This window comes from Phocoena sinus, chromosome 6 (genome assembly GCF_008692025.1).
Source record: "Phocoena sinus isolate mPhoSin1 chromosome 6, mPhoSin1.pri, whole genome shotgun sequence".
NCBI lineage: Eukaryota > Metazoa > Chordata > Mammalia > Artiodactyla > Phocoenidae > Phocoena > Phocoena sinus.
Genome location: NC_045768.1, coordinates 106,516,990 through 106,542,819, shown reverse-complemented (window position 1 = coordinate 106,542,819; position 25,830 = coordinate 106,516,990). Strand labels below are relative to the sequence as shown.

Sequence of the window (25,830 nt, the reverse complement as noted above, 5' to 3'; positions counted from 1 at the left end):
ACGCATAGGGATGGCCTTCTTTGTGGAAACAGCCTAGATTTTCAGAATCAAATTTGTGTTTGCATTCCAACCCTGAAGCTTACTAGTTCTGTGTAGATTGGAGGCAAGTAACTTCACCTGTCTGTGGTTAATCATGGTGCTGGGTTGTTAATATCTTCCCTCACATGTATTAAGTGCCTGCCTACTGAGTACCAGGGATTATACTGGGTGTTGGAGATAAAGAGACTTGAAAAAGACACTCTCCTGCGCTCACAGTATAGCTGGGGAGCCAGAAAGAGACAACTGGGAAAACTTAGACCTCTGGCAAAGCTAAGCCTGAGGCACGCAGGTAAATCCTTAATTACGCCGGAGAGATGTCTTTTGCCCTGATGCAGTGATTAGCTCATTCCCTCCCTTTTTTAAAAAATATAGAACTTAGCGTACAGTCCCCACTTTTTTTTTTTTTTACAATAATAGGGTTTTAGAAACTATTCTGGAAAGTAGAATAGCGGAAAATTAGATGTTTTCAAATTCCTGTGGGCTGAACAGTCTGTATGGAGACACTTCCCGTCATGAAGGATTGTAGAGGGGGCGGTCAGAGCACAACCGTGGCACCTTCAGTAAGTTTGTCAGGTCCAGTTCCCCCATCTGTAAGGTGAGGAGAGTAACGGTCACTGCTTCATAGAGTTAGTTGTGAGGATTAGGTGAGTTAATACACATAAAATGCTTAGGAGAGCGTCTGGTACATAGTGATTATTCAATATGTTTGTTCTCATTATTCTATTAAGTGATGATACTATACGGCAAAATGTCTTCCTCAGCCTCTGCAGGGATCATCAGAAATTGTGGATCAAAGCAACAAAGAAGTAAACTAGAAATTGGTTTTAGAACGAGTAGATCTGCAAAGGGTCGGGCAAAATAAAGGAGGACCTTCTTATCAACACAGCTAAAATTCAACAATGTCTTGACTGCAGTATCTACACCGTAAATATTGGTGGATTTCTTAAGTCCTTGCTTTGCAAGACAATGGTCCAAGGGAGTGCCTTATTTACTAGTTCTTTTTCTCTTTTTCCTCTAATAGTTCAAAAGAGAGAAACCCTGACTTTCCCTCTCTTCTGTTGGAGTCCGAACCAGCACTCCCAGCCAGGTGACAGGGCAGCTCTCCAGTTACCTGGTGCGAAAGTCCCCAGGCTCCTGGGCTGCAGGTTGAAACTCGCCTCTCAGTCCTTTCTCTCTCACTATCTCAGCGAGATTTTCCCCAGGAAGATAAAGCCATTCCTAGGCTCTGGCTCTTTCCTCTAAGAATCCTCTCTCCTCACCTTTATTGCAGAAGTCAAAAGGGGGAGATGAGTGTGAATAAGAGGTCAAAGGGAGAGTAGCCCACAGGGGTGTTCCTCTACAGTCCCTTGGGAAGCTCCTGTCATTTTCTTCCAGTCAAATGTTTCCAGGACCACTTAAATGGTTTTGAAACTTTAGAGAAAGTCCTCACCTCTTCCCTATTGTATCCCTCCCACCTCTCCGACTCCTAAGGGGCTTTCTCCTCTTGGAAATTTGAGCTTAAATGGAAATACAGTGTTCACATAGAAACTGGTAGCCTTCTCTTTTTCTGCCTGCCTTGTGTCTGTTAAGCTAGATTCAAGCTGTCATGAGAACAGGCCTTTTAAAAAGAAAATTTACCAGGTTCTAAAAGAGATATAAAGCGAACAGTGGATGCCCAGGAACCTTGGCACATTGCAAACCCTCATTTGTTATAACCTGCATGTGGTGAGATGGTTAATAGGAAATCCGTTTAAGCCTAGAATACCCAACTCTGGTAAACAGTCCAAGGGCCATGACAAAAGTTTTTTCAATGCTAAATAAGAGCAAAAGGGTAGGAGTGAGGGTTTTCATCCAGCAAATGATTTCAATATAAAAATATATTCTTTGTGACCTGGCTTTTATTTTTTTTAAAGGATGACAGTGATAGTAGACAGCAATTTGTTGTATCCATTAGCTTTTAAAGAATTTACTTGGTAAAATTAAAAAGCTGACAATGCTAAATTGGTCCCCCTTATTTTGTTCACTTTATTGCGTTGTGAAAATCAAAAGATTTACTGTCTGAAACCTACTGCTTCTCCAGCTGAGAAGGCCCCCTTGAAATCTCAGATGAGGTGCAGCTAAAAAAGAAATTCCCTTCCTGTAAGGAGGGCCTTCTGGGTTTGCATTTTCTATTTTTAACCTTTTTTTCCTACTTATTTTTTAATTGAGGTATAATTGACATATTAGTTTCAGGTGTACAACATAATGATATGATGTTTTACCTTTTTTTAGTTGTGGCAAAATATACACAACATAAATGTACCATTTTAGGGCTTCCCGGGTGGCGCAGTGGTTGGGAGTCCGCCTGCCAATGCAGGAGATACAGGTTCGAGCCCTGGTCCGGGAAGATCCCACATGCCGTGGAGCAACTAAGCCCATGAGCCACAACTACCGAGCCTGCGCTCTAGAGCCCGCGAGCCACAACTACTGAAGCCTGCGTGCCTAGAGCCCGTTCTCGGCAACGAGAGAGGCCACTGCAATGAGAGGCCCATGCACTGCAACGAAGAGTAGCCCCCACTCACTACAACTAGAGAAAGCCCGTGTGCAGCAACAAAGACCCAATGCAGCCAAAAATAAATAAATCCATATTTTAAAAGGTACCTTTTTTTTTTTTTTTTGTGCGGAATGCGGGCCTCTCACTGTTGTGGCTTCTGCCGTTGAGGAGCATAGGCTCTGGACGCGCAGGCTCAGTGGCCATGGCTCACGGGCCCAGCCACTCCGCGGCATGTGGGATCTTCCCGGACCGGGGCACCAACCCGTGTCCGCTGCATCGGCAGGTGGACTCTCAACCACTGCACCACCAGGGAAGCCCTAAAAGGTACCATTTTAACCATTTGCAGGTGTGCAGTTCAGTGGCATAAAGTACATTCACATTGTTGTGCAACTATCACTACCATCCATCACCAGAACTTTTCTAATCTTCCCAAACAGAAACTCTGTATTCATTAAACACTAACTCCCTATTCCCCTTCTTCCCAGCCCCTGGCAACCATCATTCTACCTTCTGTCTCTGAATTTCACTATTCTAGGTACCTCATATAAGTGCAATCATACAGGGCTTGCTTTTTTTGTGTCTGGCTCATTTCATGTTGTGTTAATTTCTAATGTACAGCAAAGTGATTCAGTTATACATATATACATACGTATATATATATGTGTGTATATATATATATACACATACATATATACACATTCTTTTTTATATTCTTTTCCATTATGGTTTATCTCAGGATATTGAATATAGTTCCCTGTTCTATATAGTCTCTTAAATGTGTTTTAAACCTGTTGGACAACTCTGCTTGTATTGAAGCTCTTTCAACAATAGGATGGTTGGTAAAAGGGCAAGTCTTGCCAGCTTTCTGTATTTACTCATCTGTAAAATTGTCTGAGTTCTGTTCTGTCATTTAAACATATCGAAGCGGAACTGCCTCTTATAAAGGTGGCCACTGCTACTCATTTCCTATTGATATTCCCAATATGTAATGTAGGCCCAGCATTGCATGTAAAAATCTCCCAGTTTTCATGCATTGGCCAATAACGTTGGGCCAAATAGAACATGTTTGCAGGTCAGATCTTGCCCACAGGCCACCAGTTAGCATTTCTGCTAGGGCTTAACAAAAAGCACATTTTAGTGTGGCTTCACTGAGTCATTGATTCATTCATGCAATAAATGTTTACTGGGTCTCTACTACAGGCTAGGCTACACATGTAAGATATGGTTTTAAAAATACAAAATAGGAGAGACATAAATAGTTGCAGCATAAATGCTATAACAGAGCAAAAATAATGACTTTTATTGCGCACTTATGTGCCTGGGAGTTTTAAGAGGTTTACCTACATTAACTCACTAAACCTCACAACGATCCCATAAAGTAGGTATTTCATTTACATATGAAAAGACAAGCATACAGTGGTCAAATCACTTGCCTTGGTCACACAGTTGGAAAGTGCTAAGGGCGCGTTTGAACCCAGATTGATGCCAGAGCCCAAGGTCTTGACTGGAGGGGGGGCAGGGGGTGGGTTGGTATAGGGTAACCTGTGGATTTATGAAGACCTCCAGAAGTGACTTTTGACTTGTCTTGAAGGCTGATTTCAGCAAACACGGCCGGGAGGGCAATCCAGGCAGAGGAAATAATTTGAGCCAGGGATAAAACACTAAGGTTGGCAGGAAATGAGTCTGAGAGAGGTCGCAAGGTCTCCAGTGCCATCTATTCAACTGTTTGTTTTCAGGTGAGATATCAGCTCATCGACAGCTTACGTCTCAGTACTAACTGTAAGGGTAAGTAAGAATTGTGTAGAAACAGAGGGGTATTTACAAGCTCCAGAGAGGGAAGCGCACCGGACCTATGCAGCTCTGCCCGCGACCACCTACAGGGACTACAAGTCCCGTCATGCAGCGGGGGCGCCGCCGGGAGCCTCGAGTCGGCCCCTCCCCTCCGCAGGCCCCGCCCCGGCCCCGCCCCTCTCGCCCGTAGCCCCCTCCCGCCCGGTCAGCCCCGAAGAGTTGCCCGGTGGCCGCGGCAGACGGAAGCCGAGCGAGAGCCTCGGCGGCGGCAGGATGGGGGACTCCAAAGTGAAAGTGGCTGTCCGGATCCGGCCCATGAACCGAAGAGGTGAGAGCCGAGCGCGCCTGGGGCCGCCGCGGCGGAGGCGGCAGGTGCCTGGCGCGCCCTTCCCTTGGCCGCGGCCGCCGTGTGGGGTCCGGCCGGTCCCGCCCCTGGAGTTCGTGTCTGGGCGGGGTGGGGGGGCGGCCCGCGCACCCCGAAACCTCGTCACCCGTGCCCGCCCCGCCTGCTTGGGACGCCCCTCCCCTGGCCCGCACCGCGTCCCGGGGCGCCGCGGGCCCCATGTCCCGGCCCGCTGCCCCTTCCGCCGGCGCGCCCGCCCCGCCGCCCTTTTGCCCTCCTGTCTCCCTGCCCTTCTAGGAGGGCGCCCGTGCCCCTGTCTCGCTTCCTTCTTCCCCACCCGGCCCCTGGTCCCGCGCCTCGCCGCGCCCCCGCTCTCGGCCCGCCAGCTGTCAGCGCGGCCCCCGCCCTGGGGTCCTCACCCTCCGGCCTGGCCCGGGACAGCCGGGGACCCCCAGGCCCCACGTCAGTGGCCCAGGCGCCCCGACCCCGCACTCCTGTGGCCCGTGGCAGGAAGAAGGGCAGGGAGTTGGGGTTACTTCTGAGAAAGCAGTCTAGTGCAAAAGTCCTTCCTCTTGGCTTTTCACTTTATATTCCTTTAACCTGGATTGTCATGAAGACTTGTAAATACTTTGATTGAATTTGGGTAGAGGAGTTGCCCTCCCCCGACCCCCCGCTTTTTCTTGACTGTTAAGAAAGTTTTGTTTTTGCTTGAAGTCATATTCGTCATCTCTCAACAATAAATAGATTAGGTGCCAAGATTCTTGTGAAATTGTATCTTTCAGACATTCTCTCAATTCTGCAGGGAGGGTAGAGAAAGCAGATAAACAGTATATTTTAAATCCTCTTTAGACAGTCAAATGTAATGGAGAAAACCTGACTCAAGTCAGAGGAGGTGGGCCAGGCCTTGGCTTTAATGCTTAACTAGCAGCGTGACAGGGCAAGTTACTTTAAGTGAGATATATTGGAAGCACCTCCTATATATATCAGGTGATATTAGTGGGATCATTATAGTCCCAGGAAATGACTTTTCAGCTGAGAAGGCTCTTAACTAATGCGAATCATTCGTGTAAGTACCAGAATCATTTTCTCAGTCATTTTCGCAACTTCTTTGTTTGTAGTTGTTTATTTATTTTATTATATTTATTTTTGGCTGCGTTGGGTCTACGTTGCCGCGAGCGGGCTTTCTTGAGTTGCGGCGAGCAGGGGCTACTCTTCGTTGCCTTGCGCGGGCTTCTCATTGCGGTGGCTTCTCTTGTTGTGGAGCACAGGCTCTAGGCACGTGGGCTTCCATAGTTGTGGCTCGCGGGCTCTAGAGCGCAGGCTCAGTAGTTGTGGCTCTCGGGCTTGGTTGCTCCGCAGCATGTGGGATCTTCCTGGACCAGGGTTCGAACCCGTGTCCCTTGCATTGGCAGGCGGATTCTTAACCACTGCGGCACCAGGGAAACTCTGTAGTTGTGTTGTTTAAGTCTGTGTAGAAATGGAGTTGCTTTCTAGTTGTCTTTGCTGTCTTTGGTATATATTGAGGTACACAGTCCAACAGGATAACATGCTTTCTAGGTTTGTCCTCTTGGAAGTTTTTTTTTTTTTTTTTTTTGGAGTTGGTGATTTCTCTTGTCCCTGCTTGGCTTAAGGCTGTCAAGATGACACAAGAATCTTCCCTAAGGACTTAATTACTTTAAGTTCTCAACGAGTTCACGTTTTGGGTCTTCAACCTTTGCCTCATTAATTCCATGCAATGACAAAATGAAAGAACTTAGATGAACTCTGACAATTTCCAAAAGCTTCTAGTCCTCGAGTGTTCAGGCAGCTTTATTTCAATTCACTTCAAGTTTATTACCATCACAGTGATTAAAACAAAACAAAACAAAACACCAAGCTGCAGAAAACACAACTTAGCTGGGATTTGATTCTGAAAGGATGATTTCGGCACATTAAAAAAATTTCCTATTCACGAAAAACTTGGGAAATGCCAGTGCTAAAAAGAGGCAGCTAACCCCCCACCACCGAAGACCTATCTCGGATAATTAAAATTCTTTCCTCTTTCCCCTCCCCCGACCTTGAGTTTCAGTTTTCCAGGGGAAGCACTATCCTTTTTACTTATAAATTGACATTGATTAGATTGTAATAATTGTCAGTATCAGAGGTTCAAGGGGTACTTAGAATAATACTTGTAGCTTTGGAAAAGATGTTAGTTGTCCCTTTGGCTGAACTCATTTTAAAATTAAGGTTTATGCATAGATCCATTACCCTATAAGTAGAAGCGCGTTGTTCATGGTATACTGCCTTCTGATTCATTTAGTGCTGTCTCTTACCTAGCCTCACATTTCCTGAATGCACATGGACTTTTGTTTTTAGTGATTACTACAGATAATTAAAAGTGGTTCTATTTCTATTTTGTCATAAAGCAGTCATTTACATAAATCTAGAGGTTCTTGTGGAATACAATGGAGTGGAATTCTAAAGCCAGTGATTTTTTTTTTTTTTTTTTTTTTTTAAAGCCAGTGATTTTTATACTGCTGTGTAGAGTTTGCTTAAAAAGGGTAAAACAAAGTCATATCCCTTTCCGGTAATTTTGAAAAAAATTATTACTGTGACCAATTATTACTTCCGGGAAAATTAATGGATTAAGTAATAGTATACAATTCTGATGAATAGTAAACTTTCAGTCATAATTGTTTCTCCCTTAGCAGGTTAGTGCAGGAAGCAACCTCAGAAATCACTCTTCACGAATGAGAATGAGATGAGAATGGGTTCCTGGGATAATGTAGTTTTACTCTAAAGACTGATAGTTGGAATCACGTTAGCTACTTGTTGAGGAAAATCTGAAATTTGCAAGAAGCTTCTAGTGTACCATTAAGTCCTTCATGTGATTCAGTATCTGACTGTGCTTAGGTGTTAAGGTAGATAATTGGTTTATTATTTAACATTTATCATGGAATTAAGAGTGTTTCAGTCTTTTTTGCTAAATTACATGTGGGCTTGGGAAACTTAGTTATTTGAACATTCAGCCCTACTTCAATAATAGCAAGAATTGTAATGACTAATGAATATGCTTTTGTCGGGAATGTTTTTCTTGTTATACATTTTAACATTATACTAAGAAAAAAAAAATAAAAAGGAAAGTGTCTCTGACATTCTTTCACCTTAACAATTCACACTCATTTTCTTATTTTCATTCCAGTTCGTACTTACATACATATGTAATTTTACGTAGTTTTAATACTACAACTTTTGTTTTTGTTTTCTTCATTTGAAGTATGAACTTAAACAGCTAAAGTAAAAGAGGTTAAGCTTGTTTTGTCATGAGATCTGGGAGTTCTATTTGCAGTTCTGTTTGTCATCTCTCAGACCTGTACAGCTCACCAGGTAACCTCTTTGTGTTCTGTAAACTGTAAGGAACACCCATTCATACATTATTAACCAGTGAAATTATTAAGTGAGCCGAAAGTTTTACAAGCATAATTGATGGCACTAGTTAGATCAGCGACACTCTCCTGTTCAGGACTTTGATGTTTTATAACTTTAGATGGCTTAAAAAATATTTAATATTTATTGAACACCTGCCAGGTATCTACCTTATCTTAGTATGGGATCTTATTGCCTTCCCTCAAGGGGCTTCCAGTGTTTAAATATGTATGAGATTAACTATCAAAATAAAAAAATCTATATAAAAAGTGTTTGGGATATATCTTTGCTGTCTACCTAGCCTAAGGTGATGAAACCGGAAATTACATTAGAAATTTAGCTAGAGAGAAAAAACAGTGAAATGGGTTATTTCAGGTGTTAGGAAGCATGGACAATAAATTTATTTTAACAGGTATTTCTCAACGGTTTGCTTTGAATTTTTCAGTACTTGATGCAGTGAAAATCACGGAGAAGAATCAACACCGTGAAAGACACAAAGAATAATGTAATGTCTAACTAGGAAAAGAAGTCAGTGCTTAAGTGAATCACAGTCTAGTTTCTCAGTGGATAAGATATAGACGTTAAAAATGAAAATCAAAACCATTTAACGAGGAAGACTTTTTTATGTTAGAAAAAGCAGAATGTAAAACAGTATGTGTAACTATATGGTTGAATCTACTATTATGATTATTACTATGTTAAAAATGTAAACAGGAATGGGCAAGGGCTAGAAAGAAACATGAAAAAATGAGACTGATCTTGTTGGGGGAATTTTATTTCCTAAAAACTTTCTCTTAGTGTTGTCTAGTATTAGAGTATTCAGTTTTTAAAAGTGCATTTTATGGTTTATGCTCATAAGGAAATGACCGTCACGTGAAAAGATAAGATTAAAAGGTAAACACCTTCAGCAGATTGCTAGTTACTAAAAGTACCAGGTGAGTGATAGGGAGATGTAGGAATTTAGAGTGAAGGATCCCTGGAAACCTGGTGATTAGGGGAGGCTTCTTTCTCTGTGGGGGGAGGAAGCTTATGGTGCCTGGTGGGAGGGGTGGGGAGTTGGTTCTCTGAGGAGGAAGTATGGCCTGAGAGCAAAGGCATGGGGACAGGAATGAGCCAGGCAAGTTTAGGCACAGAGATGAGATTAGCGTGTGCTAACACAGGGAGGAGTGCTCCGTGAGGTTAACTGGAGAAGGCTGAGATTAGGAAGGTCAGGCGGAGTTGCAGGGGCCCCAGAAATCTGGCTTCAGGGTGGCTGGTCCATGTGCTCTGTTTAGCTTTTGAGAACTTCGTGTGAGTCTTGGACATAAGCATGACGGAAAAAGATCGCCAGATCTCAGGGCAAGATTGAAAGCCTGGGTAGGTAACTGATTCAGGGTATAGCTAGAAAACAGTTACAAGCGTGTGGTGGAAATGAAGCCATGTGAATAGGAAGATTAAGGAGACCAGTCAAAACTAAGTGAGCAGTCGTGAATCAAAAGACAGGTGAAACTGAGGAAGTAGGAGGAAGCTTGGAAGACCCTGGCCCGTCAGTGAGGAAAACAGGTGATCCTTGGGAATCAAGGTGCAGGGTTGGGTGGGAGAATCTGTTTGAAACAGGAAGGAGTCTTTGACCCTGAGCCCATTGGTGGTTCTTAAGCCTTCTCAGATAACTGGTGTTGGAATTAGGGATGACTGTGGATGGAAATTTCTGACATATTTTCTGAAACAGAAGATGCTTGTTTTGTTAGCATCTGCTTGAGATGCTAATGGAGGATGAGACACACATCTATCACAACATTCTTTTGTTTCCGCTGTCAACTCCGTGACTGAAAAATGGGATTTATACATATAGGGCCAGAGGCTTTTGGAGAAGAAAGTACAAGTTTATCAAATCAAATCAAAACTTGTTTGAATTGGCATTACTTTAACCCCCCACCCACCCATAAAACAATGACTAACGTCAACTTTTCCATTTCTTAAGTTCTGAAGATGGAAGAAACCACTGGCAAAAATATTGGTTAAGCAGATGGATTGAGCTGTTTAGTGAGGGAAATGGGTTCGTTATTGATCTCTATGCTTGCTGATCAGCTTCCCTTTGTGTTCAACAAAGCATATTCTTAAAAAAGCTTGGCTGAGAGAAGCAGTGTAGTCATTAGGGAAGTGTGTGAAACTAACTGGTGTATGGGATACGAAATCCATGACTTAATTGGTCCTGGGCTTTAGCTCTCAGAAGCTGTAGGTATCTTTAAAAGCTGGTAGTAATGAATTCGCCTATTCAATTTAACATGTGTTGATTGAGGAAAAAAATAATAGCTACTTTTTGAGAGCTTTCTGTTTGTGAGCTACACAGTTCATTCCTTTTTATACATTCTTCAAATAAAACTTTGAAAGGTAGTTATACAATTTCTTTTTAACAGAATCTCAGAGAGGTTAAGTAACTTTCCCAGAATTACAAAACCAGTATTTTGGAACCCGAATTTCACCTATTTTGCCATTAAAACCTGTGGTTTTACTACTGTATCAGACATGATGATCTTTAGAGGGGCGTTGCATTCCTGAGCTTGCGTAATTTTCAAAGATGTGCAGGCTATATGAGAAGCATAAGTCATGATCTTTGACCACAAGAGCTCACTGTCTTGTTGGTAGTAAGATACGCAGGTGAATCAGTTATGAGTATAGTACACAAAGCAACGATGGCAGTGCCTTATGAATTAAATGGGGATGGGGCTTGAGAATGATGAGGCATGGGTGGAAGGCAATTGACAGGAAGGCATGGCAGGTGGGGTGCACAAGATGAGTTGTTGGACTTAGCAAAACATGGATGTAGGAATTAAGCAAGAACAGTGAGGAAGTTAGCTGTAAAAATTCAGACAGCAGGAAGGAGACAGTATCTGTATAATTAACAGTTAAAGAGAGGTTGCTGTGCATCGACATGGTCCCAAGCACTGAACTAGATTATTTTAGGTTAATCCTCACAAAAATGCTAGGAAGAATTTATAACTCATTTTACAGATGAGAAAATGGGAACTTGAACAAGCTTAGCCACTTGCCCCAAATCACATAACTATCAAGTGGAGAAACTGGGGATTGGAACCTGGGCAGTTCAGCTCCAGAGCCCCAGCCCTGAACTTCCAGCTTTTCCAAGAAAGAACAGAATAATATAGGGAGTGGGGCATGAGAAGAGTGGTGGAAGGTGGCCTCACTGAAGTCGTGAGGTTTGTGGGGAGCAGAGGGATATGAAGAGGGGTGAGGTACAGGCAGGTTCAGAAGAGTCTCTGGCAGGGTTGGAGGAGTGCAGTCACCATAGGTTTTTTTTTTTTTAAGGTAAAATTGGTATGTAACAGTATATTAGTTTCAGGTGTACAAGGTAACTCTTAAAGAGTGATCACCACGATAACAATAAGTCCAGTTACCAAACAGTTAACCCCCTTCACCCATTTGCCACCCCTACCCCCCTCCGCTCTGTAACTACCAGTCTGTCCTCTGTGTCTGTAAGTTTTGTTTTGTTCTTTTTTTTTTTTATATTCCACATATAAGTGAAATCATACGGTGGTGTTTATCTGATGTACTTCGCCTAGCACAATACCCTCAAGGTCCATCCGTGTTGTCGCAAATGTATAGGTTTTTGAATAGAGCAGTGGCACTGTTAAAGTGATGCTTTAGGAAGGTAAATTAAGCTGTGTCTCTATCTTGCTCACAAGCTAATACATTAGCTTGTTTCTGTTTCATGAATGCTGGAGGAAGACACAGGACTTTTGGGTCAGAGGATTTACGGCGCAGCAGGTGGCAGGAGCGGTTCCCTTTGCCTGCAAATCCCACAGGGGTGACATGGAGGGGTCCAGATGGATGCTGTGCAGGCAGTGGGTTGGGTTGCATCTGAGGAGCACTGAGCTGGGGGACTCGATTGCTTTTACGTGGTAAGCAAGCCTGCTCTTTGTCCTGAGGGTTGCTGGCTGCAAACACATTCCTGAGAGGTGGGTGGGGTAAAGAGCATTTCTGGCCTTGCAGTCTAGACACACCCGGCAAGAACTTGTCAAGGTGGTATGAAAGCAACTGAGATTTGGGAAATATAGGAAGACTGCAAAGCTTCTGGTTTAGATAACTGAGTGAATGAGTGCTGGTGTCATTAACTGAGATCAGAAACATGGGAGAAGCAGGTTTTAGGGTGGAGGTGTGGGAAATTATGAGCTCCATTCTTGGACATTCAACAATATTTAGTCAGTGCTTATCACGTGCCATGCACTGCACCTACAACTAAGATGTAGTACGTGCCTGGAAGAAACGCAACAGACTGGTTGAGTTTTAGGTTCTGAAGTGCAGCCAAGCGGATGGATGCAGAAAGCTGTTGTACAGGAGTCTGAAACTAAGGGGCTAGAGATACGTGTAGATTTGGGAGTCGTTACTATATTTAGAAGATAGGACACCAAATTAAGGCATGCGTGAAGGACGAGGTCACAGAGGCCAAGAAGAGAGGCATAAGGAAAAGCAGGTGAAAGTAATGTGGGGGCCCAGAGCAAAAAATGGCAGAAGAATAATTTTGACTGAATGAATGAATTGGTGTTGGCATGTTGGTAGTGGGCTGAGAAATCAGTGGGTGTTTCCATATGGAAGCAGTGTGTATACGTGAGCATTCATCTAAGAAGCTCCATACAGAAATATTATTCAGTCATAAAAGGAATGAAATAATGCCACTTGCAACAACATGGATGGACCTAGAGATTATCATACTAAGTGAAGTAAGCCAGACAGGGAAAGACAACTATCGTATGATATTGCTTATACGCGGAATCTAAAAAAAAAGTTGCAAATGAACTTATTTACAAAACAGAAATAAACCCACAGACATAGAAAACAAGCATATGGTTACCAAAGGGGAAAGGGGGAGGGATAAATTAGGAGTTTGGGATTAACATACACACACTACTATAAATAAAATGGATAACTAACAAGGACCTACTGTATAGCACAGGGAACGATACTCAATATTTTGTAATAACCTATAAGGGAAAAGAATCTGAAAAAGAATATATATGTGTGTGTGTATATATATAGCTGAATCCCTGTGCTGTACACCTGAAACTAACACAGCATTGTAAATTAACTATACTTCAATTAAAACAAAAAAGCTGGGCTTCCCTGGTGGTGCAGTGGTTGAGAGTCCGCCTGCGGATGCAGGGGACATGGGTTCGTGCCCTGGTCTGGGAAGATCCCACATGCCGTGGAGCGGCTGGGCCCGTGAGCCATGGGCGCTGAGCCTGTGTGTCCGGAGCCTGTAAAAAAATAGAAATAGCCAATAGAGAGGGAAGTTTTTTAAAAATTAATTAATTAATTTATTTTTGGCTGCACTGGGTCTTTGTTGCTGCACGTGGGCTTTCTCTAGTTGTGGGAGCGGGGGTTACTCTTCGTTGCCGGTGCACAGGCTTCTCATTGCGGTGGCTTCTCTTGTTGTGGAGCATGGGCTCTAGGCGCGTGGGCTTCAGTAGTTGTGGCTCGCAGGCTCTAGAGCGCAGGCTCAGTAGCTGTGGCGCACGGGCTTAGTTGCTCCACTGCATGTAGGATCTTCCCGGACCAGGGATCGAACCCTTGTCCCCTGCATTGACAGGCGGATTCTTAAACACTGTGCCACCAGGGAAGTCCCTAGAGATGGAAATTTTTGAAGTATAGGGGGAAGAGGATAATTATATAATGGGAAAGCCCTGGAGTGCTTAATTTTCTAGGTGAGGTAGAATGTGAGGTTATTAATTGAGAGTAAGAAGAATTGGGTTGGCTGGGATCTTCAAAGTAGTGAGTGTCTAGAAGTGTGGTTGAAGGACTTGAACCATAATTTATATCCATTGAGGGCAGTGGGACCATTCCTTCTCAGCTGTTTTTGAGATGTAGTTCATGTATCAAAAGTGTATAATTCAGTGGCTTTTAGTGTGTTTGTAGAGCTGTGCAACCATCAGCACTGTCCGACTCCAGAACATTTTCATCATCCCAAAGAGAGACTCTCTCGTTAGCAGTCGCTCTCCATCCACACGCACACCCTCCCCTTTCCCCACAGCCCCTGGCAGCCACTAATCTACTTCTTGTCTCTGTGGATTTGCCTTTTCTGGACATTTACCATAAATCATACAGTATATGGACTTTTGTATCTGCTTTCCCTTGGCATCGTGTGTTCAGGATTTATCCATGTTGTAGCATGAATCAATACTTCATTCCTTTTTAAGGCTGAATAATATTCTGTGATATGGATATGCTGCATTTTGGTGCCCGTTCATCAGTTGATGGGCATTTGGCTTGTTTCCATTTTTTAGCTATTAATGAACATTTATATATGTTATTGTATATTTTCATTTCTCTTGAGTATGTGTATACATGGAAGTGGAATTGCTGGGTCATATAGTAACTCTAACTTTTGAGAAACCGCTAAATTGTTTTCCAAAGTTATTGCACCATTTTACATTTCCACCAACAATGTATGATGTTTCCAGATTACTGCCATCCTAGTGGGTGTGAAGTGGTATCTCATTACGATTTTTGATTTGCTTGTCCCCAATGTCTAGTGATGTTAATTAAGCATCTTTTCATGTAATTAAGCGATTTGTATATCTTTTCAGAGATCCCTATTCAAGCCCTATTCTTATTTTTTAAATTGAGTTGTCTTTTTATTATTGAGTTCTAACAGTTCTTTGTATATTCTGAGTACCAGTCCCTTAACAGATACATGATTTGCAGATACTGTCTTGAATTTGTGGGTTTCCTTTTCATTCTTTCAGTGGAGTCCTTTGAAGCACAAAAGTTTTTCATTTTGATGTGGTCCAATTTATCTTTTTTTCTTTTGTTGCTTGTGCTTTTGATTTGATATCTAAGAAACTATTGCCTAACCCAAGGTCATGTGGATTTAATGCCTATGTTTTCTTCTAAGAGTTTTATAGTTTTAGCTCTTATATTTATTTAGGACTTTGATCTGTTTGGAGTTAATTTTTGAATGTGGTGTGAGGTAGAGGTCCAATTTTGTCTTTTTGCATGTGAATACCCAGTTGTCCCATCACCATTTGTTGAAATGACTATACTTTCCCCATTGGATTGTCTTGGCACCCTTGTTGAAAATTAGTTGACCATAAATGTGACAGCATACTTCTGGATTCTCAAGTCTATTCCAATGATTTATACGTCTGTCCTTAGGTTAGTATCACACTGTCTTGATTACTGTAGCTTTGTAGTAAGTTTAAAATTGGTGAGTGTAGTCTTTCTACTTTGTTCTTCTTTTTCAAGATTGGTCTGGCTATTCTGGTTTTGCCTTATAAGTTTTTAAATACCTGCTTTCTAACCCTCTGAAGTTGATTGGTTTCTTGAAAATACACATTTTATGTTTTGGGCCACGTAAGATTATTTCAATTATTTTGGTATTACCCCATCAGGCATCGTGTCTTGGATCTTCCTTCATTCCTCAGTTTTTTCTTTAGCTGTATTAGAACTCGGTTATATTTTATCTTTTGTTTATTGAATAGATTCTCATGTTCACTGGTAAAAACATAAAAGTAGGTGATTAGGATATTTTATATATCTCTTACTAGAAAGCAAACTACCAATTGGTTTTTTACCTCTGTGGCGTCACCTAATTTTCTTTTTCCTTGGGTCAGTGGGTCCCAAGCAACTTGTAAGTGTAGTAAAGAACTATAAGTCTTATTCCCTATTCTGCAAGTAAGAATACTACATTCCAGTTGGGAAAACAAGTGCTTCATACATGAAATATGAGTTATGAATATCATCAGCATGCATAGACATGTAAAAATACTAGGCACATGACACAATTTAGTTGAAAATAGAACCATATATAGCATGCAAAATTTGCAATTTAATTAAAATGTGAATCTTACAAATAATTTACTATCTTCCTTTTAAAAATGGATCCTAGTGAATTTGACAGTAAGTTATAGCTTTTTAGGAATGTGACATAGGTAAAGGGAGGTTCATTTATATTTCTGAGTAGTAGATTTTGTTTGAAAATTACTATTAATTTTCTGGAGAATTAGAAAAGCAGGTTACTGAATGGGCAACTCAGAATTATTTTGTCCACACTGAGAATGATGCATTTCCCCAGATGGAATATGAGTTATATAAAGGGAGTCTCCCACGCCCCACCTATCTTTGACTATGATGTCATTGAAGAAAGAGCCATAGCTGATTTATGCATTGAAGAAAGACTTGTTTCAAATTATTGTTCACTTTTACAAGGTGACTAATTTGCTGGCTGAGTAAGCTGAATTATCAGCCGTTGGTATTTTATTCACCTTGAGGAACTTGACCTAGAAAAAGATCCTGTTTGGGAAATAATATGGGATCTTTAATGTTAGTGGACTAAATTAACTTTCTTTCCTTCCTCCTTTCTTTCTTTCTCCCTCTCTTTCTCTCTTTCTTAATATTTTTTTAAAAAAATATTTATTTATTTATTTATTTTTGGCTGCATTGGGTCTTTGTTGGGTCTTCGTTGCTGTGCACGGGCTTTCTCTAGTTGCAGCGAGCGGGAGCTACTCTTCGTTTTGGTGCGCAGGCTTCTCATTGTGGTGGCTTCTCTTGTGGAGCATGGGCTCTAGGCGCATGGGCTTCAGTAGTTGTGGCTCGCAGGCCCCAGAGTGCAGGCTCAGTAGTTGTGGTGCACGGGCTTAGTTGCTCTGCGACACGTGGGATCTTCCTGGACTAGGGATAGAACCTGTGTCCCCTGCATTGGCAGGCGGATTCCCAACCACTGCACCATCTCTTTCTTTTTTAAAGGACTCGTGAATACATCAAAGAATTCATGGTTCTGAGTACTATAAAGCTTGATTAATCATGACCTAAACTTATAGCACTACTTAACTCGAAGATAACTCTGGTTTTTTATTGGTTTTCAGACATAGTACTAATTAAATCCCAATCTCATAATTTTAGGCTTCACTGAGAATAAACTGTTGTCCATATGTTACTTATTATAATAATGAGTATTTAGTGCTATTTTTTATTGTGGTAAGATAGATATAACATAAAATTTACCATCTTAAACCATTTTTAAGGGTACAGCTCAGTGGCATTAGGTACGTTCACATTGTTGTACAGCCATCACCACCATCCATCTCTAGAACTTTTTTATATTGCAGAACTGAAACTCCATGTCCATGAGATACTAACTCCTTTAGCCCAGCCCCTGGCAACTACCATTATACTTTTTATCTCTATGAGTTTGACTACTCTAGGTGTCTCATATAAGTGGAATCCTACAAAACTTATCCTTTGGGACTGGTTCATTTTACTTAGCATAATGTCTTCAAGGTTCATCCATGTTTTAGCAGAATTTCATTCTTTTTTTAAGGTTGAATAATCTTCCATTGAATATATATACCACATTCTGTTTATCCGTTCATCCATTGATGGAAAGTTGGGTTGCTTCCACCTTTTAGCTATTGTGAATACTGCTATGAACATGGGTGTACTTTAATGCTCTTTTTGCAAAGGTAGTGCATAGCAGCTGGGTATTTATCTTTTTAATCTAAGTATTGTTCCAAACTAAGAGGAAGATGTTTATGTTTTGGATTTTTGGTAGGTGTTAAAAATTTTTTTTTTCTTTTTTAAATTCACCTTAAATTTAAGGCCTAAATTTGGTATTGCTATTTAGTCAATTAATATTTAATCACAGCTTTGCTTTCTAAGCAGTATAGAGCAAGAAGTTTTCCATGGAGAAAGTGTCATATTTAGAGTTTTGTAGCAGTATAGTTTCATTCAAGCATTGGTGGCATTTGGTGATAAAATGCTTTTCATATATCTGACCCTTAAACTCTCCTCAAATCTCACTGCTCTTATTTGCTTGAGTGTGTGTCCTAGGTGTTCCACCCATATTCTAAACAGTCTTGTGAAAAGCCTTCTTTTAACAGCGTTGGGGTGGGAATTTTGTTTGGTAATAAAAACTGAGCTAATAAAGAAGTGAAGATAGTTGTTTATATTTTGAAGGCCACCTACACTGGGTGTTAAATGTAGGGACATTTGTAAGTGTTGTACTCTTTAGGACAAAATGAGTTTAGGTTGGATATATTAGTTATTAGGTAATTCTTTGAATTATATAGGATTTTCCAGGGATTGGTTCCTGAATCATGCCATTTAATGCTTTCAAACTATTAGTGTGTCTAATGAAGTCATGAGGGGCAGGATGGAGGAGCTGTGAAGAGTATAGGGAAAAAGCCTACAAATATTGAAAGAAAACGTGTGAATCCTTTTTCAATTCCAGATCATCTGAAATGAAGGCAAAACTCTAGTGGGGGCGGGGGAGATATTTGATTTAAGGCTTTGCAGGCATGCATTCTAGATGAGTACTTTTGCGTGCAGAACTATACATGCAGCTCCTTTGCTCAGACCTAAGGTTCTTGCAAGAAACTAATATCTAACTTTGTGGTGGGTGGTGAGATGGAGATTCTGAGTCACTACAATTTCTGGAGCCTTGATAAAGCATTTGTGTATAATATAGATTTGACTGCACAGGGTCAGCCAATACAATATGGTCAGAGGTCATTAAGGGGTAGTATTAACAAAGTACGATGATTGCAAACCTTTTTTTTTTTAGGGTGTGGAGTGTTTTTATTTTTTTAACATCTTTATTGGAGTATAATTGCTTTACAATGGTGTGTTAGTTTCTGTTTTATAACAAAGTGAATCAGTTATACATATGTTCCTGTATCTCTTTGCAAACTTTCTTGAGCTCTGGGCCTAAGGAAAGAAAGAAGTAAAAATGCATGTTTGAAAAGTTTTTGCATTGTGGCTGAGGCTTTCCTGCAGCATTTCTGTGGTAGTATAGAGTGGATTTAAACACAAAGTATTAGAAATAGGCTTTCCTACTAGTTGACCACAGTGAGACATCTGCCTTTCCAGGGTAGTCTTCCACACCTGGGTAAAACATATGTCTGATGTTTTCAGTTTCTCTTTGCCTGAAAAATGTATTGGCTAAAAGAAAGACCACTAAATTTTTGGTACTTCTAGATTATATCTTTGAGAACAAATGCAGAATAACTGATGTGAGAAAGATTGAGTTGTGGTAGGCACCAGGAGGGAAATTTTTGTTTTTGTTTGCATTTGTCTCAATTATATAAGTTAAAGGAAACAAAAAAATCATCTTTCCTGGCAGTGCAGATACTCTAAAGTTGTAATGAGTTTGACATTGACATTTGGCCAAGGTTCTTAGGGAAATACAAAATGACTCCAGTGTAGTGCAGTTTCTTTCCTTAGAGCATATCTTTGGGTGATAGAGATAAGGCAAACAGAAACAGTTTCATACTTTGGGTCAGAAATTTTGAAGAATATAAGAACATAAACATGATGTGGCCATGTTTCTCTTTATTGAGATGTAGTTCATGTATGATATAATTCAACCAATTAAGTGGTTTTTTATTTTTTAAACTTTAAAAAAAATTATTTATTTATTTATTGGCTGTGTTGGGTCTTCGTTGCTGCATGTGGGCTTTCTCTAGTTGCGGGAGCGGGGGCTACTCTTTGTTGCTGTGCGCGGGCTTCTCATTGCGGTGGCTTCTCTGTTGCAGAGCACAGGCTCTAGGCACACGGGCTTCAGTAGTTGTGGCACGTGGGCTTCAGTAGTTGTGGCTCGCGGGCTCTAGAGCGCAGGCTCAGTAGTTGTGGTGCACGGGCTTAGTTGCTCCGCAGCATGTGGGATCTTCCCGGACCTGGGCTTGAACCCGTGTCTCCTGCATTGGCAGGCGGATTCTTAACCACTGCGCCACCAGGGAAGTCCCAATTCAGTTGTTTTATTGTGCTCATGCAGTTGTGAAAACAATCAGCACAATTTTAGTACATCTTCATCACCCCCAATAGAAACCTATACCTACTAGCAGTCACTTCTCAGCTCTGGGCAATAACTAGTCTATTTTCTGTCTCTGTTTGCCAGTTCAGAACGTTAGAAATAAGTAAAGTCATACAATATGTGGTCCTTTGTACTGCCTTCTTTTACTTAGCACAAGCTTCATCTATGTTGTAGTATGTGTCAGTACCTTATTCCTTTTAATAGCCAAATAGTGTTCCATTTTATGGATATACCACATTTATCCATTCATTAGTTGATGGACATTTGGGTTGTTTCCACTTTTTAGCTATTATGAGTAGCCAAATAATACTGCTATGAACATTCATGTACAAACTTTAGTATGGACATAGGTTTCTCTTGGGTATATGCCTAGGAGTGGGAATTTCCGGGTCATATACTAATTCTGTGTTTAACCATTGAAGAACTGTCAGACTATTTTCCAAAGTGACTGCATCATTTTACTTTCCCACCAGTAATGTATGAAGGTTCCAATTTTTCCATGTCCTCACCTATACTTACCTGTCTTTTTTTGACATCAAATTACACTTTATTATTTTTTCTTTTTTAATTGAAATATAATTGACTTACAATATTATATTAGTTTGTTATCTTTTTGGTTAGAGTTATGCTAGTGGGTGTGAAGTGGTATCTCATTGTGGTTTTGATTTGCATTTCCCCATTGTCTAATGATGTTGAGCATCTTGTGCTCATTAGCCATTTCTGTATCTTTTTTGGAGAGATGTCTGTTCAAGTTCTTTGCCCATTTTAAAATTGAATTTTTAAAAATTCATTAAAATTTTTTTAAATTGAGTTGTAGGAGTTCTTTATATTTTCTGATGCAAGTTCCTTATTTGATATATGATTCACAAATATTTTGTTAATTTTGTGGATTGTTCTTTTCCCAAGAATTCTCTTTTCTCTCTTTTTAAAAAAATTATGTATTTTTTTTTTTTTACAGTAGGTCCTTATTGGTTATCTGATTTAAATATAACAGTTTGTACTTGTCAATCCCAAACTCCTAACCTATCCCTCCCCCTGCACCCTTCCCCCTGGTAACCATAAATTCATTCTCTAAGTCTGTGAGTCTGTTTCTGTTTCGTAGATAAGTTCATTTGTATCATTTTTTTTAGATTCTGCATATAAGAGATATCATATGCTATTTGTCTTTTTCTGTCTGACTTCACTTAGTATGATAATCTCCAACTCCATCCAAGTTTCTGCAAATGGCATTATTTCATTCTTTTTAATGGCTGAGTAATATTCCATTGTATATGTATACCACATCTTCTTTATGCATTCATCTGTTGATGGACGTTTAGGTTGCTTCCATGTCTTGGCTGTTGTAAACAGTGCTGCAGTGAACATTGGGGTGCATGTATCCTTTTGAACCACGTTTTTCTCCAGATATATGCCCAGGAGTGGGATTGCTGGATCATATGGTAGCTCTATTTTTAGTATTTTCTTTTTTTTTTCTTTTTTTGATTGCACGACATGTGGGATCTTAGTTCCCTGACCAGGGATCAAACCCGTGCCCCCTGCAGTGGAAGCATGGACTCTTAACCACTGGACCGTCGGGAAGTCTATTTTTAGTTTTTTTAAGGAACCTCCAAACTGCTGTCCATAGTGGCTGTATCAATTTACATTCCCATCAACAGTGTAAGAGGGTTCTCTCTTCTCCACACCCTCTCCAGCATGTTTGTAGATTTTTTGATGATGGCCGTTTTGACTGGTGTGAGGTAGTATCTCATTGTAGTTTTGATTTGCGTTCCTCTAATAATTAGCAATGTTGAGCATCTTTTCATTTGCCTCTTGGCCATCTGTATGTCTTCTTTGGAGAAATGTGTATTTAGGTCTTCTGCCCATTTTTTGATTGGGTTGTTTGTTTTTTGGTGTGGATTGTCTTTTTACTCTCTTGATGGTGTCCTTTGAAGAACAAAATTTTTCATTTTGATGAGGTTGTCCCAGCACTATTTGTTGAAAAGGCTATACTTTCTCCATTGAATTTCTTGGCACTGTCATCAAAATCATTTGGCCATAAATATGAGAGTATAATTCTGTACTCTCTGTTTCATTGATCTATATGTCTATCCTTCTATCCTTATATTAGTACCACAATTACTGTAGTTGTTTAGTAAGTTTGAAATTGTTGAGTTGTCGTCTTTGTATTTTGTTCTTCAAGATTTTTTGGCTGTTCTAGGTCTTGTGTATTTCCATATAGATTTTAGGATCAGCTTGTTAACTTTTGAAAAAAAGTTAACTTGGATTTTAATAGGGATTGCCTTGAATTTTTATAGACCAATTGGGGGAGTATTGCTATCCTAATAGAATTAAGTCTTTCAATTCATGAACATAAGTTGTTTTTCTATTTGTTTAAATGTTTAATTTCTTTTAACAATGTCTTGGAATTTTCAGTGTATATATTTTGTACTTCTTTTAAATTTATACCTAAGTATTTGAATCTTTTTGATGTTATTATAAATGAAATTGTTTTATTAACTTCATTTCTGGATTTTTTATTGCTGGTGTATAGAAACAGCTGATTTTTGTATATTAATCTTGTTTATTCTAGTAAACAAGTTGTTTACTAGTAGTTTTTCTAGTTGTTTATTCTAGTAGTTTTTCTAGTTGTTTATTCTAGTAGTTTTTAGTGGATTCTTTAAGATTTTCTATATATAAGATCATATAGTGTGCAAATAAAGGTAGTTTTATTTTTTCTTTCCAATCTGGATGCCTTTTATTAGTTTTTCTTGCCTAACTGCCCTGACCAGAAATTCTAGTCCAATTTTGAACGGAAGTTGCAGTAGTAGACATCCTTGTCTTATTTCTGATGACAGAGGGTAAGCCGTTCAGTCTTTTACTGTTAAGTGTGATGTTAGCAGCAGGTATTTTAGATGCCCTTTATCAGGTTGAGGAAGTTCCCTTCTGTTTCTAGTTTGTTGAGTTTTTATCATGAAGGAGTGTTGGATTTTTTGTCAAAAGCTTTTTTCTGACATAAATTACTTCAAAATGACTAATTTTTTTTCTTTTTTTAATCTGCAGAAATTGACTTGCATACCAAATGTGTGGTGGATGTAGATGCAAACAGGGTTATTCTCAATCCTGTAAATACCAATCTTTCCAAAGGAGATGCCCGGTAAGTTAAACAGTGTTACGATCAATGGATTTTTAAATGGCGGAAAGCAGCAATGGCTGCTGAACTGAGTTCAGTTGAACAAATATTGAATGCTTACTATGTGGAGACATATTGCTGCCAGATAGACGAGGTCTATAATACGGAGTGACTGAGTGCCAGAATGCGTGTTGTAGGCAGTAATGGTATTGGAAGGTCCGAGAAGAGAGTGTCAGTTAGATTGTGAAGTAACTGAGGAAGGCTTCTTGAGGAGGTGGTACTGGCTGGAGGCTTAGGTAAGATGTGAACGGGAAGAAGTTGGGTAAAAGGGAGGGCTTTTAGGTTGTTCCTCAGTGTGTGTTGTTTTTACTTCTGCCAATTCTCATCCTGTCTGTCACTTAGAGCCCATTTCAAGTGCTGTTTTCTTCCTGAAGACATTCTTGCAGCCCTTAGTGATTCCTCTCTTTTAAGGCCTCATGAACTATAATCTGTACTACCTAATTTAATTATTATATATTGTTTTGAATTATTAATTGTAGCTTAACAGTAGATTTTAAGGTCTTGGAGGGAAGAGACTCTCTGTCAGGGGTTGGGGATGAATACTTGAGCATCAGTTCTGGATTTGGGTGATAGTATGAAGAAAAGACAGGGCAAGAAGTTGTAAAGAAATTGAATGTGGGGAGGAAGGAAGAGATTAATTTGGTTTTTCTCAGCAAGTGCGGGAAAATTAATTTAATCACGTAAGTTGGAGTCAGTTTACAGAAGACCTTGAAAGCAGATGAGATTTGGCCTGTATTTTTACGGGTAGGATGTCATCTTTGACAGTTTTTTAATTATTGTGATTAAGGAGGTGGATTTGGAAGAGCTGTTGGATGGCAATGCAGAGAATAGGTTAGAGTGGGGAAAAGACTGGCTGTTTGCAGAGATCAGCTCTATCAGAGATGTTTTTGTGCCGATCCTGGAAGTGGAGAACACATAGTGCCCGCCATGATGCTTTGCACAAAGTAGGTGCTTCAGAGTACTGGTAGAGCAGTGCTGTATATGGAAATATACCCGGAAGGTACTCCATAAAGGTTCTTTCAAGTTGAATTGCATTGAAAAGAGCACTGGCCTTGGAGTCAGAAAATCTGAAATAGAATCCCTACTTATGTTATTGTAGTTAGTTTTTTTTTTTTTTTTTTTTTTTTTGTGGTACGCGGGCCTCTCACTGTTGTGGCCTCTCCCGTTGTGGAGCACAGGCTCTGGACGTGCAGGCTCAGCGGCCATGGCTCACGGGCCCAGCTGCTCCGCGGAATGTGGGATCTTCCCGGACCGGGGCACGAACCTGTGTCCCCTGCATCGGCAGGTGGACTCTCAACCACTGCACCACCAGGGAAGCCCTGTAGTTAGTTATTTTTAACTTTTTTTAAAATTAATTTTTATTGGAGTATAGTTGATTTTTAAAAAATTATTATTATTATTATTTTTTAGTGGTACGCGGGCCTCTCACTGTTGTGGCCTCTCCCGTTGCGGAGCACAGGCTCTGGACGCGCAGGCTCTCAGCAGCCACGGCTCACGGGCCTAGCCACTTCGCAGCATGTGGGATCTCCCCGGACCGGGGCACGAACCCATGTCCCCTGCATCGGCAGGCAGACTCTCAACCACTTTGCCACCAGGGAAGCCCTAAAAATTATTTTTTATTGGAGTATGTATTTTTAAATTATTTGAGCCTTATCTGTAAGATACCTGCCTTACCTGTCTCACACCTCTATGAGATCAAATTAGTGATTGTTAAAGTGCTTTGTAAAGTGTTCTGTAAATGTTCAGGTTTATTGTTATTGATGTAGAGATATTTCTTAAGCATCTCTGGGATATGCCATTATTAGGGTGGGAAGGGTATAGATGTGTCAAGAAAGGTGCTGGGATTTTGAGCCTACTAACTGAATGACCTGTTGTCCTGAGTGTTAATTGAAAACATTAATTTGGGGGCTGTTTATTGCTCTTAGAGCTTCCAATCTGAAGACTATGGCTTTCTTTGGCCATGTGGGCGACTCTGAACAAACTTGGAGGCAATACCCTCTGGTAGAAAGAATATGGGCTTTTTATACAGGCTGATGGATTCAAATTCTGGCTCTGCCACTCGCTGGCATGGTTATCTACCTGTGTTTTTTATTTGTAAAGTGTTTTCATTTTCTGTTGCTGTGTAACAAATTACCTCAAAAGCTTAGTGGTTTAAAATGACAATAACCATGCATTATTTCCTGGTTTTTGTGGGTCAGGAATTGAGACAGGGTGCAGCGGGCACGGCTTGCTCTGCTCCATGCTGTCTGGGGCCTACTGGGAAGACTCGAAGGCTCACCTGGGTCTGGCAGTTGGTGCCATCTGTTGGCTGGAGAGGTTTCTGGGGCTGTGGGCAGAACACTTGCTCACAGTCTGGTGGCAGGTTCCAAAGGCAAGCGTCCTGGGAGCACGAGAAAGCCAGGTGGAAGAAGTATTGCCTTTGATATTCTAACCTTGGAAGTCACACAGTGTCATTTTTGTCACATTTTCTTGCTCAAGTCTGGTATAAAGCTCTACACAGTTTCAAGAAGAGGAAACATAGACTCATCTGTCTTAGGGTGGAGGAAAGTTAGTGTCAAATCAGGAAAGCATTTGGGGTGGGAGATGCATTGTTGTGGCTCCATCCACAAGTGTGTACCTGGTGAGGTAATTGTGAGAATAAAATGAGCACATAGAAGCTTTTTTAAAAAATGTTTTCTTTCCTTTAGAGACCTTTAAATCTTAGGGATTTGTGAAAGAATTAAATAGCACTTTTTGGTTCCATAGAGTATCTTGGATGACTCTTTTTTTAT

At 40.6% G+C, this 25,830-nt stretch overlaps 1 protein-coding gene across 2 annotated transcripts in view; it reads left to right on the top strand.

The window, feature by feature from the left end:
• Positions 1-4,547: 4,547 nt before the first annotated feature.
• The window catches only part of KIF13B (kinesin family member 13B), a 190,172-nt gene continuing 168,889 nt past the window's right edge, over positions 4,548-25,830 (top strand). For both annotated transcript variants that reach the window (XM_032634809.1, XM_032634810.1), the window contains exons 1-2: positions 4,548-4,670; positions 22,930-23,023. In XM_032634809.1, the coding sequence (XP_032490700.1) occupies positions 4,616-4,670; positions 22,930-23,023 (149 nt within the window). In that variant the 5' untranslated portion in view covers positions 4,548-4,615. The remainder of the gene's footprint in view (positions 4,671-22,929; positions 23,024-25,830) is intronic.